Below are 12,683 nucleotides of genomic sequence, written 5' to 3'. Positions count from 1 at the left end.
CTGTGGCAATTTCTTAAAATAAGACAACAATGAAGTTTGCCGTATCGATTGACTCTTTCTTTCACGAAAGGTTTTTCTGTAGCATGCGATGCTGTTTGATAGCGTTTTACCCACCATAGAACTTCTTTCAAAACTGGAGTCAATCCTCTCAAACCCTGCCGCTGCTTCATCAATTAAGTTTATGTAATATTCTAAATCCTTTGTTGTCATTTCAACAATGTTCACAGCATCTTCACCAGGAGTAGATTCCATCTCAAGAAACCACTTTCTTTGCTCATCCATAAGAAGCAACTCCTCATCCGTTAAAGTTTTATCATGAGATTGCAGCAATTCAGTCACATCTTCAGGCTCCACTTCTAATTCTAGTTCTCTTGCTATTTCCACCACATCTGCAGTTACTTCCTCCACTGAAGTCTTGAACCCCTCAAAGTCATCCATGAGGGTTGGAATCAACTTCTTCCAAACTCCTGTTAATGTTGATATTTTGACCTCCTCCCATGAATCACGAATGTTCTTAATATTGCGAGAATTACCAAAATGTGACACAGAGACACGAAGTGAGCCAATGCTGTTGGAAAAATGGCGTCGATGGAAAAATGGTGCCGATAGACTTGCTCGACGCAGGGTTGCCACAAATCTTCAATTTGTAAAAACGCAATATCTGAGAAGCGCAATAAAGTGAAGCGCAATAAAACGAGGTATGCCTGTACAAACAAATAGAAACGTATTAATGACATACTTTATATCTCACTGTATCTTCTTAGTGGCACTGGATAGTTCAGTGCAGAAAAATGTGTTCTGTAATGCATGTTAATGTATATAATAACTAAGCAACTGTGCAATGATAAATAGGTGCCCATACCTGCTTTTTTTTGCTTTATCAGCAGAAGTGAATTATCTGCAACATGTTACCTTTCTAACTATCAGTTGAAAGACCCTTAGTAGAAGGACTGATATAGATTACAGTCAGAACAATTCATATTTTTAACTCTAATGTTCAGTGTGTATTCTTTTAAATTTAAAAGTAGCATTCAGTAAATCCGTGTGCATAGAAAGGGTAAAGTAAAACTTGTGTAATAAAATGTGTAATGAAAAGGGTAAAGTAGGTGCAAAATATGTTTTGTGTAATCTTGATTTTTCAGTTTCTCTTTATTTTAAACAGCTTTGCACACCTTAAAACATTGTGACAATCAGAATTATCATGCTACCAGGCAGAGGGGAGTTTGTTTTGTTAATTGCTCTCGTTAAGCCTAATTACAGAATGGGGTGGAGTGGGTGGGAAGGGGAGGAGGAATCTGCTTGCAAGAGGAAATTCTAAAATCCTAGGAACCATTCCAGGGAAGGTTAGATGAGAATGTGTGCTTGAGTAAAGGAGCGGGTGTAGCATGCGGATGTGCATGCGTGTGTGTGTGTGTGAGAGAGTGAGTGAGTGAGTGAGTGAATGACAGAGGGACATTCCATATGGACTAAAATCCTGGGATGCAGCAACTGGTGTGTGGGAACCTGTTCTGTGTGGATACATGGAGGTACAGCTAAACAAAGAAATGTTCTCTATTTGCCTTTATGCTTTAAGTAATTTTTTTTGGCATGTGGCTGACTACTGATTTCAATGTTATTTCCTTAGTTTAATCTTTAGCTTCATATTAGAAAGGGCTGTTAAGTGATGTGGTATTCTATCTTTTGATGTTACTGAGCTGTCAAGATGAGTTTTATGTATGCAAAACTAGGTATCAGTACTGGCTTTCTAGATTCCTTTTAGCTATTTTTTGTTCTTATTGTCATGTTACTAAAGTGAAGAAATAATACACTACAGAACGGTAATGATTTCTCTTATTGTATCTGTTAGTTGAGTGTTCCTACATGACATTACTGGGAGAAGTACCAAAGTGTGCCTGAATAGTGTTGCATGGCTGCACTTTTTCTTAAGAACTTCCAGACTGAAAGCAGTATTTTGGCTGACAAGGTTCTTTGGGTAAATCCGATATATTTTATTAGACCAACTAAATAGTTGGAAAAATTGTTCTTTGCAAGCTTTCGGGCACAAACACCCATCGTCAGGCATAGGGTTCTGCTGAGGCTGTCAGAATAAGGTATTGTATAACAACTTTGTGACCACCTCAGGGTTTGATAACTTGCTTGTTTGCTACCAAGGCTGATTTATTTCTTTGAATATTGAGGGGAGGAAGGAAATTCAAACAGAAGGGTTGTTATTCTACTGTTTTAATGATACTGAATGGTTTTAATAAACTCTTTTTGTGCCATGAATTAAGTGAAACTATCATACGTGTCAGAGAAGAAAAATGTGGTGGTTGTTGTAGATGGGACAGTGGAGGGGCTACATGGCTACGTTTGGGACTTAGTTTTTTCTTTACTTGGGGGAGATACTGCTGGGTAAATGTGTTTACTTTTTCTTTAGTATTTATACTAGTTAATGTGTTGTACCAGATAAATCTACTTCCTGAGCCCATCTTTCAGCTTTCCCCCCTCCCTCCCTCCCTCCCTCCCTAGTTGACAAATGGTTTGAGTTTGACACAGTTTTTATCAGTTGAGCCCCTTGCTGGGTATGCACTCCTGCTTGTTTTTGCTTTATCATGAAAAGTGAATTATCTGCAATATTTTGTTACCATTCTAACTAGCAGTTGGCAGGCCCTTAATAGAAGGACTGATTTGGATTCCAGTCTGAAGAGTCTGTTGTCTTTGCAAAGCCCAATTGTTACTGTACAGGGAAACAAAAGATTTAGAGCTTTCTGTTCTGCAATCTGCTGCTGCCCCACTTCTTGGGGGGGCGTTTTATTTGTTATTGCAGCCTCATACACTAAATTGATAAACTAAAAAGGACATATGCAGTATCCTAGCTGCAGTATCGAGGACTTTGTATTTGTTTTGGTAGGATGAAATGCATTATTTTGTGGTGGCTTCTGGTATGTTTTGAACTTGGTATGAGATTCCAAGCAATAGGGAAGGCATCGACATATGAAAGTGGTTGTTTCCTAAGCAATTGCTGTCAGGAATAGGACTTTGCTGATTTATTTCAAGTGGGTTCCAAATGCATTAGGAATCAATATTAATAGCGGAATTGATGTTTTCCCGAAACATACTAAGGTTTGTTCCTTTTTTTTTTAATAAAGCATAACCTAGATTCCAGTTTTAACACATTCACATTAATACAAGGCTGATAAGCTAAAGTTAAACAGAGAGAGACCCCTGAGTGCATGGGGTCGGCTGCTAGGAGTTCTGGAATTTAGTGCTATGTTTTGCATAGATTGTGGTAAACTTTTGAGTAAGGCCATCAAGGTTGTTTGTAAAGATGAAGCAGAGAGGATTCACTAGACATAATTTTAATCAGAGGAAACGGTTGTGAAGCAGAAACCGACTCTATGTGGGTGAGTGGAAGGTCATTATCAAAATGATGTGTACAGTGTAATAACTTTATAGATGTCAGAGCCAGAGGTAGTGTTGCCAGTCTCAAGCATTCAAGAAGCATGAGTCAAACCTAAAAAAAATCATGAGATGGGCTGAAAAAATATTTGGGGGTTTTTTTCTTTATTTTTTTATTTATTTGGTTTCCGGCTTTTGATTCTAACGTTTCTCTAAAAGATTTGTCTGCCACCCTAACAGCCAGAATCTCTCTTTTTTTTTTTAAATGAGGTGCTTGCAATAGCACAGTTCTAGGAGCTAAGACTTTTTAGAGAAACACCAAATACCATGAAGTTATGATAAAATTATGAATGCTGACTATACCATATAAACCGAACTGTTAATGATCCTCTTGGCTGACATCCTGTATAGCTCATCCTATGAAATTTCTCCCAGGGATTTCTGCATCCAGCATAACTTCTTGAAGTAGACTCTCTTTCTGCTCTCTCCCCACCCAAAACAGACAAGTCTGAGTTGTGTCCTCAAAGGCATTCACTTTGCTAACAGTGACAAAATTACCGAGGCAGCAGCTACAAACACAAAAGTACATGCAAGTTTGGCAGCTACTCTTAATACAGCTATTTGAATTACCAGCGTGCGTCTGCTCTACTCATAGAGCCTAATGAAAAGTACAGTTTAATCACTGGTGTGCCAAATTGAGCATGATTAGCTGTTATTGCAGATTAGTGCATTGTCTGGAGCTTCAGAATTATTGATCTGGCTGCTGCGTTCTGATGTTTTCCTTGCCCTCACCAGTAACCTCCTTACTGCTTAAGGGAGGGGAAGCAAAGGAGGAGGAGGAGCAAAGAGGTCCAGATGGGAAGAAAACAGGTCCTGAAAAGACCACATAGGAAGTAGGTCAGGTACTCCAGAGATTAAAGAAGCATGCTTCATCCCTGCACGCAGGAGGCAGGGACAAGTAGCATACAATTACCAGGAATTAGAACAGCAACAAGTAGTGCAGATTTATCAGCTTTAATTGTCTATTGTCAGGACAGAGCCCTTCTTGCATATCAGGCCGCTGCCAATGCCTTAATACCTCTAATGGACTCTCTATTGTGGGATTATCTCTCCTAAGGACAATGTCTTTCTTTAAAACCAGTTGTTTTGGGAGACCAGAAAAAGTGGCTTCAGCCCTTGTTTTTCCGCTTTGATTTGTTGAATTCTGCAGGAAGTAGCTGAGAGGCCGGTGTTGCTCTTCTGTCAGCAGCAGTATTCCTTTAGGGGAACTGAGAGATGCCTATTTAACATTAACCCCCTTTCCCCAATGAGTCCCATCAGGAAACAATAGTCTGTTGATAAAGAGGAGATAAGCAAGGACACATGGTTTAAGAGTCTCTCTGCTATCTGTATTTTAAGGGCTTTCCTGGGTTTTACAAAGTAAACATTACAACTTTTAAAGAAGGATAAAATGTCATCTATTTAATGAGCAGCTGTGTTGAACAGCAGATGAATTCTTCTCTCCCTACCCTAGACACACCAAATGCAGAGGTATGAAAAGTCTGTAATTTTACCACTGTCAGATATGAAGTGATAACCATACTCTAAAAAGTAAACAGGAAGTGCAAGTTCCATCTTTTCCATATCCCCGTATGGTATTAAATTTGATGCCCATACTTGATCCTCCAGAGCCCTTCAATCACACGTGTCTTCATTTGGCTTTAAGCTTCTGTATGGTGCATGTCTTTTTGATAACCTGTTTTGTAATGTGGTCTGTGGACCAGATCTTCACCTGGTGTCAAGTTCCATGAAAGCAGAGGGGCCCCCACTGACTTGAAAAAGAATGAATCTCGTGTTCTCTAGCACATTCACAGTGTCTGGCTGCATAAACAGGATTTTAAATGGAAACAAAATTGTGCAGGAAGGAAACCTTGGCTACACAGCACTGTGGTTCAAATCACTCTTAGTAACTGAGAGATTTGTGGGAGAAATACTGCAAAAAGCTCCATAAAGTTAGGAAAGGTCTCTCAGGCTGAAATCGTGCAATACACACAAGATGGCTTTGTTGTCTGAGATATTTATGAGGAGACTGTAGATTGACATGTATGAAATAGTCATCTGAAAATTCCTTGCAAGGAACGGATTATTTATTGGCAGTAATTTGAAAATGGGCATATTTTTGGTGATTATATCCTAAAATCTGAAGATTTTTTTTTCCAAGGAAAGCTGGGCCTTGTTTTTTTAGGGTAGGTGGATGTGGCTAAAATATTCTAAATCTTGAATTTTGATGCAGCGACATCTCAGATTTTTATGCAAAACACAAAATTGGGGCTTGCAAGTATGTGCAAAGTAAACAAAAATGTATTAGCACAAAACTCTTAGCGCTCGGCCAGGAGCTGTCCTCTCTCTCTCCAGAGACTACAGATTTGTGGTGGGGAGTTGGCCTGTGACAAGTACCCGCATGTATGTGACTTTCTGTGATGCATCTTTCTTCCCATGAGGGATATGTAGGTGACTCCTTACATTTAATCCTTCCCTGCCCCCAAGAAATACATTTCCCTCTCTCTATCTGAAAACAGAAGTGAGAAGGCAAAGCCTTTCCTCTAGCTTATTTCACAAAACCCTGTTTGCATAAGACAGGGGTATCAAACTCATTAGGCCCCATAGGCTGGAGTGGTGCAGGGCCAGCCCATAGAGCACAAACCAATCCCATATGCTGGATCCAGTGCACATTTTTGGGCTGGCTGCATGGAGCATGTGCCCTGGACCAGGCCCACATATAGCATGCAGTGTTTGGGGCTGGGGCAGAGGCCAGAGCATGCTGTATGTGATATGCATACTGGTCATGGGCATGCTGCATGCAGCATGGCATGCAGGTCCATCCAAGACCCACAAGCAGCACCCGATGATAGGGCTTCACAGGTAATATCAGACCTGTGGGCTGTATCTTTGACACTCCTGGCAAAAAAGAAAAGTTGCTTAGACCATCTTGTTGTCATTCTACTGCCTGTGCCAAAGAGAAGCAAAGAGGAATACATTTCACAGATAATTCTTGCCCTCTGCCTCAAATCTCTTTCCACACACAGAAGTTTGTCTTAGGAGGAACATTTTTCCCCTAGAGCTGAGGGGAGGATCCCTTTGAATTGATCCTAAGTAACCTGAATGATATTTTGTTTAAATAAGACAGCCAAGGAAAAATAACTTATGGTAGGTTTTAACAGGTGTAAAGGAACATTTAGAGAGGGAGAGTCAGACTTAAAACTATGCTGTAGCAGAGAGAACAACAAACAGACCTACTCTTGTACAGGAGAGAGAAACATAAATGTGGAGGAATTGGGAAGTACTATGAGGTAATAAGCAGGGTAATCTTAATTAAAGGCAGTCCCTGAAAGCTGGAAGTATTAGTTTAAAATGTCCTTGCAAAAATATTCGGAATAGCCTAATTTCTCTCCTTATGTGCATCATCACATTGAAGCAGTCTAGGATATGCAAAGCCTCTGAAATCAAATTTGAAATGTATAGGTTGTTTTTCACAAAGGCCAGGAAGTTGTGCATTGCAAGTTGAAGGTTTTTAACTGTTGCAGATGTTACTGTGTGGTGGCTGGCCTTCTTTTCTTTGAATTAGCTTCTGGCCAGGTTTTCAAAAATGTGGACAAAAATGGGGAAGTCTGAAAGGAATGGCAACCTCAATTTGAAGAAAGTTCTTTTGGGGGCCTTATTTCAAAGGCAACATGTAGGAGATGTGTAGGGGTATAAAACACAGTACCTTCTCTCTCAGAGTAGTGACCACAACTGGTCCCCAAATGTCAACCAGTATAAAGATGCCTACATAGAGGAAGTGGGAAATGAGGGTGGGTCTGGTTAATACTATTGATGTGGTCAGTCTGCCACTGACCTTGTTTGGGTAAGGAAGGGGCGGATGTGAAAATGAGACTGCTTTTATCTTCTCTGTGCATTTTATCTCCCCTACAACTTTCTAAAGAAGTTTCAGCTATTGGAGCCAGCTCCCCTCCCTCTCTGTTCCCTTACAATTACAATTCTCGAAGGCACAGAGAAAATATCGCAACAGCAGCTGAAGCTGAGTAGCATCAGCTTGTTGTTGAGCTGAAGTGGTGATAGCATCAAAGGAAATGGATGGGGATTTCTAAGATCAGAGCTGTTAGGGCCATTCATGATTTGTTGCCAGGCTGAAAGCTGCTGCAGAAGAGATCAGCCTGAGAAATGCTGATTAATAAGGTAATTGAGGTTTTCTATGAGCAAGAAAGAAAAAATGAAAATATGACTAAAAGAGTTCTTTTTGAAATGAACAACATTTTGAGATTGCAAATTCCAGACAATAGCAGCTATTGCTATGAAAGATTTCTGCATGCGAGCAGCAAACCGCCAATCGAATAAGACTTTTTTTTTTAATGTTTCTCTATAGGAAGAAAGGTCAGAAGGTCAATCTCTCTCGCTCTCTCTCTTTTTTCCAACGGTAAATTTTCCTCATGCTTGTTACCTTAATACAGAACCTTTATAATTTGTGTCTGCATCCATCTCTGTTTTCCTGGGAACCTTATTTAGTTTTATTCCAGATCAAACTTCATTAGGACAAGACCTACATGAAAGTGAAATCCATCCCCTAAACTACTGTAGTTCTGCTCTCAGGCTTTTTTTACCCCTGCTAGAACACCTGGAGCTAATTTTCAGGGTTGCCTTGTAGAGTGGCCCAAAGCTATTTGAAGTTTGCATTTGCCATAAGTTCCACCAGTTCTGAGTTGGAGCACTGGCATCCTCCTATTGTCTAAATAATATTTAATTTTAACCAATTTTTCCCCTCCCTCTCCCATACCAAAAAGACGGCCTCAGTTCCTTGAGAGGCAGACTTATCTGTCCCCAGTTTTCCTTCACATTTAATTGATCAGCACTTGAATTCTGTGTTCCAAGATTTTTTGGGTGAAACTGATCTTTTATTAGACCAACTTAAATAGTTGGAAAAATTTTTTTAGCAAGCTTTCAGGTTTAAAAACCCTTCGTCACAACACACAGGTTCTTTTTTTGCTAACGGGGAAGTGAAAAGTTCTGAAACATCTGCACCTCAAAGTGAGACAATTTTTTAGTAGAAGAATCGCGTTCAGTATGACTACGTTGTTTTTCTGCTCGATGTGGTGTGACTCAGCATCAGCTAATTACCCAATCAAGTAGGCTGGATTTCTCTTGTTTAATAAATGCTTCTACCCACTTCATAACCTCCCTAGACCTCCTTTTGTATGTGCCTAGCTTTTACCCTGTATATCCAATTATGCTTATACCCATCAGTGCCAGCCCGGTTGCCACCTCTCCTGTGGAATGACACACTTGCAGCAGTTAAGTCAGGACACTCAAATGCAGGAGATGCCCTACTTATGTCCAGTGGTGTGATGACTTCTGGGTTAGAACATACAAAAGGTCTTTAAAAAGATATGCTATTCTCAGCATGGCAAAACCTACAGGGACAAATAATCCCATTCACCCTTCTTTATTGTCAGCACTGGGGAGAAGGGCATAAAAGGTAGGGGGAGCAGATTGTGGACACTTCAAAGACACACATCTGGTTTTATAAACCACTGTGTTTTTCTGTAAATAAATATGAAACACCCAAATAGGCCTATACTTATCAGCATGCATTTAGGAAAAGAAATCAGGTACATGGTAACCAAGAGGAAAGAAATTATAAATATGTCTAAAGATATGAGGCAAGAAGGAAAAGCAGGAGACTTGCTCTTCAGTAAACCAACTACGGTTTGTAATTGGGCTGCTGGCTATAAATGGAATTGTGCATCATTGTTTCTCTTGAACTGGAAGATTCCTTAGTGAAGATACAGGACCACTGAAGGAAGTAAGGCATCTGGTTGTTTTGTAATGAGAAGCAGGAATGCTCTTAATAATAAACAAACAGGACATTGTATGCCATCATCACAGGATGTCCTTCCTTCAGCCAACACACTGACTTGGATTGGAGGAAAAAAATTGACGAGCTCAGGGCTCACTAATTACTATTCCAGTCCTCCTTCAATTACCAGTACGCTCTTAAGTGAGCAGTCAAAATATTGTCAAACATGAGTTTAGTGCTGAAACATATTTTGTGGACTGTACAAACTTTGGTATGTGAAGTTTTTAAATGTGGGCCATATTACATGTATCTAATGAGCTTCCCACTTTTTTACCTGAAGGGCAGAGGAAGCTGCCACATGAGATAAGTGATATTTAATAAATATCAGTAAGAAGCAGTTTAAACAAGGAATTAACTTTGTAGCCTTCTCCTTTTGTAAGAAATCATCTACATCCTGAGATCTAGGATAATCTATACCCTTTATTTATTCTGTATCCTGAGATCCTTGAATTGTATCAGACAACATCCCGCAATTGTTCAGCTTTTTGTTAGAAGCTTCTAAGTAGCTGCTTTTTATATTTTGTAATCTGAATGTGGTTCTTTAATTCCTGGTTTAATGGCATCCCATTTTTTAATTAAGACAGACAGCAAAATCATGTAACTGTGTCCTTAAGACTCACAGTTTAAAAAAGTGGCCGATGAATGGATTTGTAGTAGAAACTGGATAACGTATGACTAAGGTCATAGGTGGTGGTCTTGTGGAACTAAAGCAGGCTGTTAGGGAATGCTGATGTTCCTGTGAACCAACAGGGAAATTTGGGCAGAAAGGAAAAAAAGAAAATTCCCCTTGGTTGGATCAGAGTTTCTGTGTTACAGGTATAGCCCCACCCCTGCAGCCGTGACTGTGAGTAAATCAGATGAGTGGCTAATATGAACAGGGAGGGGAAAGGAACAAGCTGTTTAGCTAACAGACTGAAAGTATTCTTGTAACACTCAGCCCTCCAGTGTTTCTGAGAGGCAAAAGCAGTAAGTGCAGCAGCACCTGTCTGACGGAGAACGAGCCAGTGAGCGAGCAAAGCGCAAGCCAGAAGACTTAACTCTCTAGGTGTGAGTCAGTCGTACTCTAAAACAGCAAGTGGAAGGAAGAAGAGATGTTTACTCTGTAGATATGAGTGAGACTTACATTAAACGCTGGGCTGCTGTTTGGAATTATTTGTGGACTCGACCTTGGTAAGGAGCACGATTCCTTTTTTTCTGGATCTAAAATTGACCTTATCCTGTGTTCATCTGAACACTTGGAATACGTAGCAGTGTTTCTTCCTAGAGTCTTCTGTGTTTAGTTTTGGAAAACCTAATATTGTAGTATTAACTCTTTCACTTCTAGATGTAACTGTCAGTTTACTTGAGTTTCACTATTAGTTTTTTTTCCTCCCTCTTCTCTTGACATTCAAATTCAGTAAGTATGTTAGCTGATAATTTTGCTGTATGTTAGACCAAAGCATGAAGAAGTCTCTCACTACATCTTCAACCCTTTAGATGTAGTGAGAGACTGCAGTGTACATCTGTCAAAATATTTTGAGGCAACAAAAATGCAGTAGACTTTGTTCTTGCAAGTATTCGACCCTCTCTAGGACATCCACTGGAATTCTAATGTGCATCTACTTTGTCCAGAAAGGAAGTCTCGGTGGGGTCAACTGATGTTTTATTTTAACTGAGAATCAGACAGTGACAGAGTTCTTGATCCTTTTCCCCAGAAATTTCTCTCTCTCTCTTTTTTTATTGGGGTGGAGAGAAGAGGAACTCCAGGGTGAAATTCTATAGTAGTTGGATATTTTACAGGGAAAAATGTTTTTAATTGGATTTGTGTTTGACCCCTATCAGCTTAAAAAGAAGCTTTTAGTTTTGTGTATCCTCTAGGAACAAAATATGTTTTAATACCTGTTTGATCATTTGAAAGCATTTCTGTCTTGGAACAGGCAAGGACTCAGCAGAATTTTCTTATGGGGATTTAATTTATTCCTTCAAGCTTAAAGTTTTGAGATAGCCAAGTCAAAGTCATATAAGAATTTTTTTTTTTTTTTTGGTCCAAGGGAGTATGTTCCCGTGGTTTATGAAAGGCTGTTCCTCCACTGATGCTGGCAGGATGTAGACTTTCTCAGCCTTCTTTGCCAAAGGATAAGACGACGTCAGGAGGGGGGCCAGGTTGTTTTGAAAGTTGTTTGTGTGTTGAAAGCTGGTGGGAAAGTTCAGGCTTCCCCATTTGGAAAAGGCAAGGCTGGGTTCCGCTCCTCCAACATGCGCTTTCCATTTTTAGCTTTATTCAGACGCAGACAGCAGCTCCTTCCTCTTCCTCTTGTTGTTTGTGACACTTTTCTGAGGCAGCTTTTCCACAAGCACTAAGTGGTCCTGCGGCCATGACCCCACAGTCTCTTGGACATGGAATATTTTTTTTCCCCCTTCCTCTTGTGAGGCATTAAGGAAAGGATCTGGAGAAAGGTAATGCAGTTGTCAGTCTCTGGGATTTTCCCCCATTCCACTGGATCCCTATTACTAAGGCTGGCATTTTAAGACATTGCTTCAGTCAAAGCAGCTTTACTTCTACTGCTTTTTTGGCTATTACTCAACAGTACCAGCTATCCTGCATACGCTTTTAAAGTGTCACAGACTACAGTATTAGTCACACTGTCTCAAAGGAAACCACAAAAACTGAAGGACAATGGGGATTAAAGGTTGTTTTCTTCTTTTCCAGGCTGCCACACAGTGTAGCTCGGACTCTGTGAGTTTCAAACTGCTTGTAAAAGGGACAGACTGGACAATGAAAATGAACATGGAGGATGCTGACATGACTTTGTGGACAGAGGCTGATTTTGAAGAGAAGTGCACGTACATCGTAAATGATCACCCATGGGATCCTAGCACTGACGGAGGCAACATAACTCAGGCAGAGGCTTCCTTGCCAAGGAACTTGACTTTCAAATATGCATCAAACTGTAAAGAGGTAAGCAGCAGTTTGCTGGGGAAGGCTAGGGCTAGCCAGCCAATTCACAGTGCTGTGAAGAATAACTAGCTTACACTTCTATTCCGCGGCTTTGAAGAAAGATCCTTTTATTCATTAAGAAATGGAAAACTAATCATCTATCACTTGATACTCCATACCAAATAGCAAACAGTATAATCTTTGCATAAGTCAGCGTGTGTCCAAATATGCATGTTTAAAGTATAGGGCAGTCTTTTGTTCCAGTTTTTAGATTTCTTTTTCCTAGTCTGCTCATTGCCTCTGGCCCAGAGATTTGAAGTTTCTCAGTTGTACAATAAATAGCTTTTAAAAGAAAGAGAGAAATTCCTGGATCTGAATTTAATTATTTCTGGGTTTTGGTTATGAAATTGCTTTACCCTTCACATGAGCTTGCTTTACTTTAACTTCCTAAAATCTCAAAACACTTGCTCATCTATTAAATAAAGTAGTAGTAAAACC

The 12,683-nt window shown here is 40.0% G+C and overlaps 1 protein-coding gene across 6 annotated transcripts in view; it reads left to right on the top strand.

Annotated features, from left to right (window-relative positions):
• PRDM1 (PR/SET domain 1) overlaps positions 1–12,683 on the top strand; it is a 143,402-nt gene that overhangs the window by 109,983 nt on the left and 20,736 nt on the right. For 3 of the 6 annotated variants that reach the window (XM_019520155.1, XM_019520150.1, XM_019520154.1), the window contains one exon: positions 11,958–12,206. In XM_019520155.1, coding sequence (XP_019375700.1) covers positions 11,958–12,206 — 249 coding nt within the window. Of the gene's footprint in view, positions 1–1,346; positions 1,527–10,041; positions 10,439–11,628; positions 11,705–11,957; positions 12,207–12,683 lie in introns of those variants that run through there. The other 3 variants (XM_019520151.1, XM_019520152.1, XM_019520153.1) reach the window with 3 other exon arrangements.

The sequence above is a fragment of the Gavialis gangeticus genome, unplaced genomic scaffold (assembly GCF_001723915.1).
Source record: "Gavialis gangeticus isolate Ggan-Ray unplaced genomic scaffold, GavGan_comp1, whole genome shotgun sequence".
Classification (NCBI taxonomy): Eukaryota; Metazoa; Chordata; order Crocodylia; family Gavialidae; genus Gavialis; species Gavialis gangeticus.
This window is presented reverse-complemented; position numbering and strand designations above follow the sequence as displayed.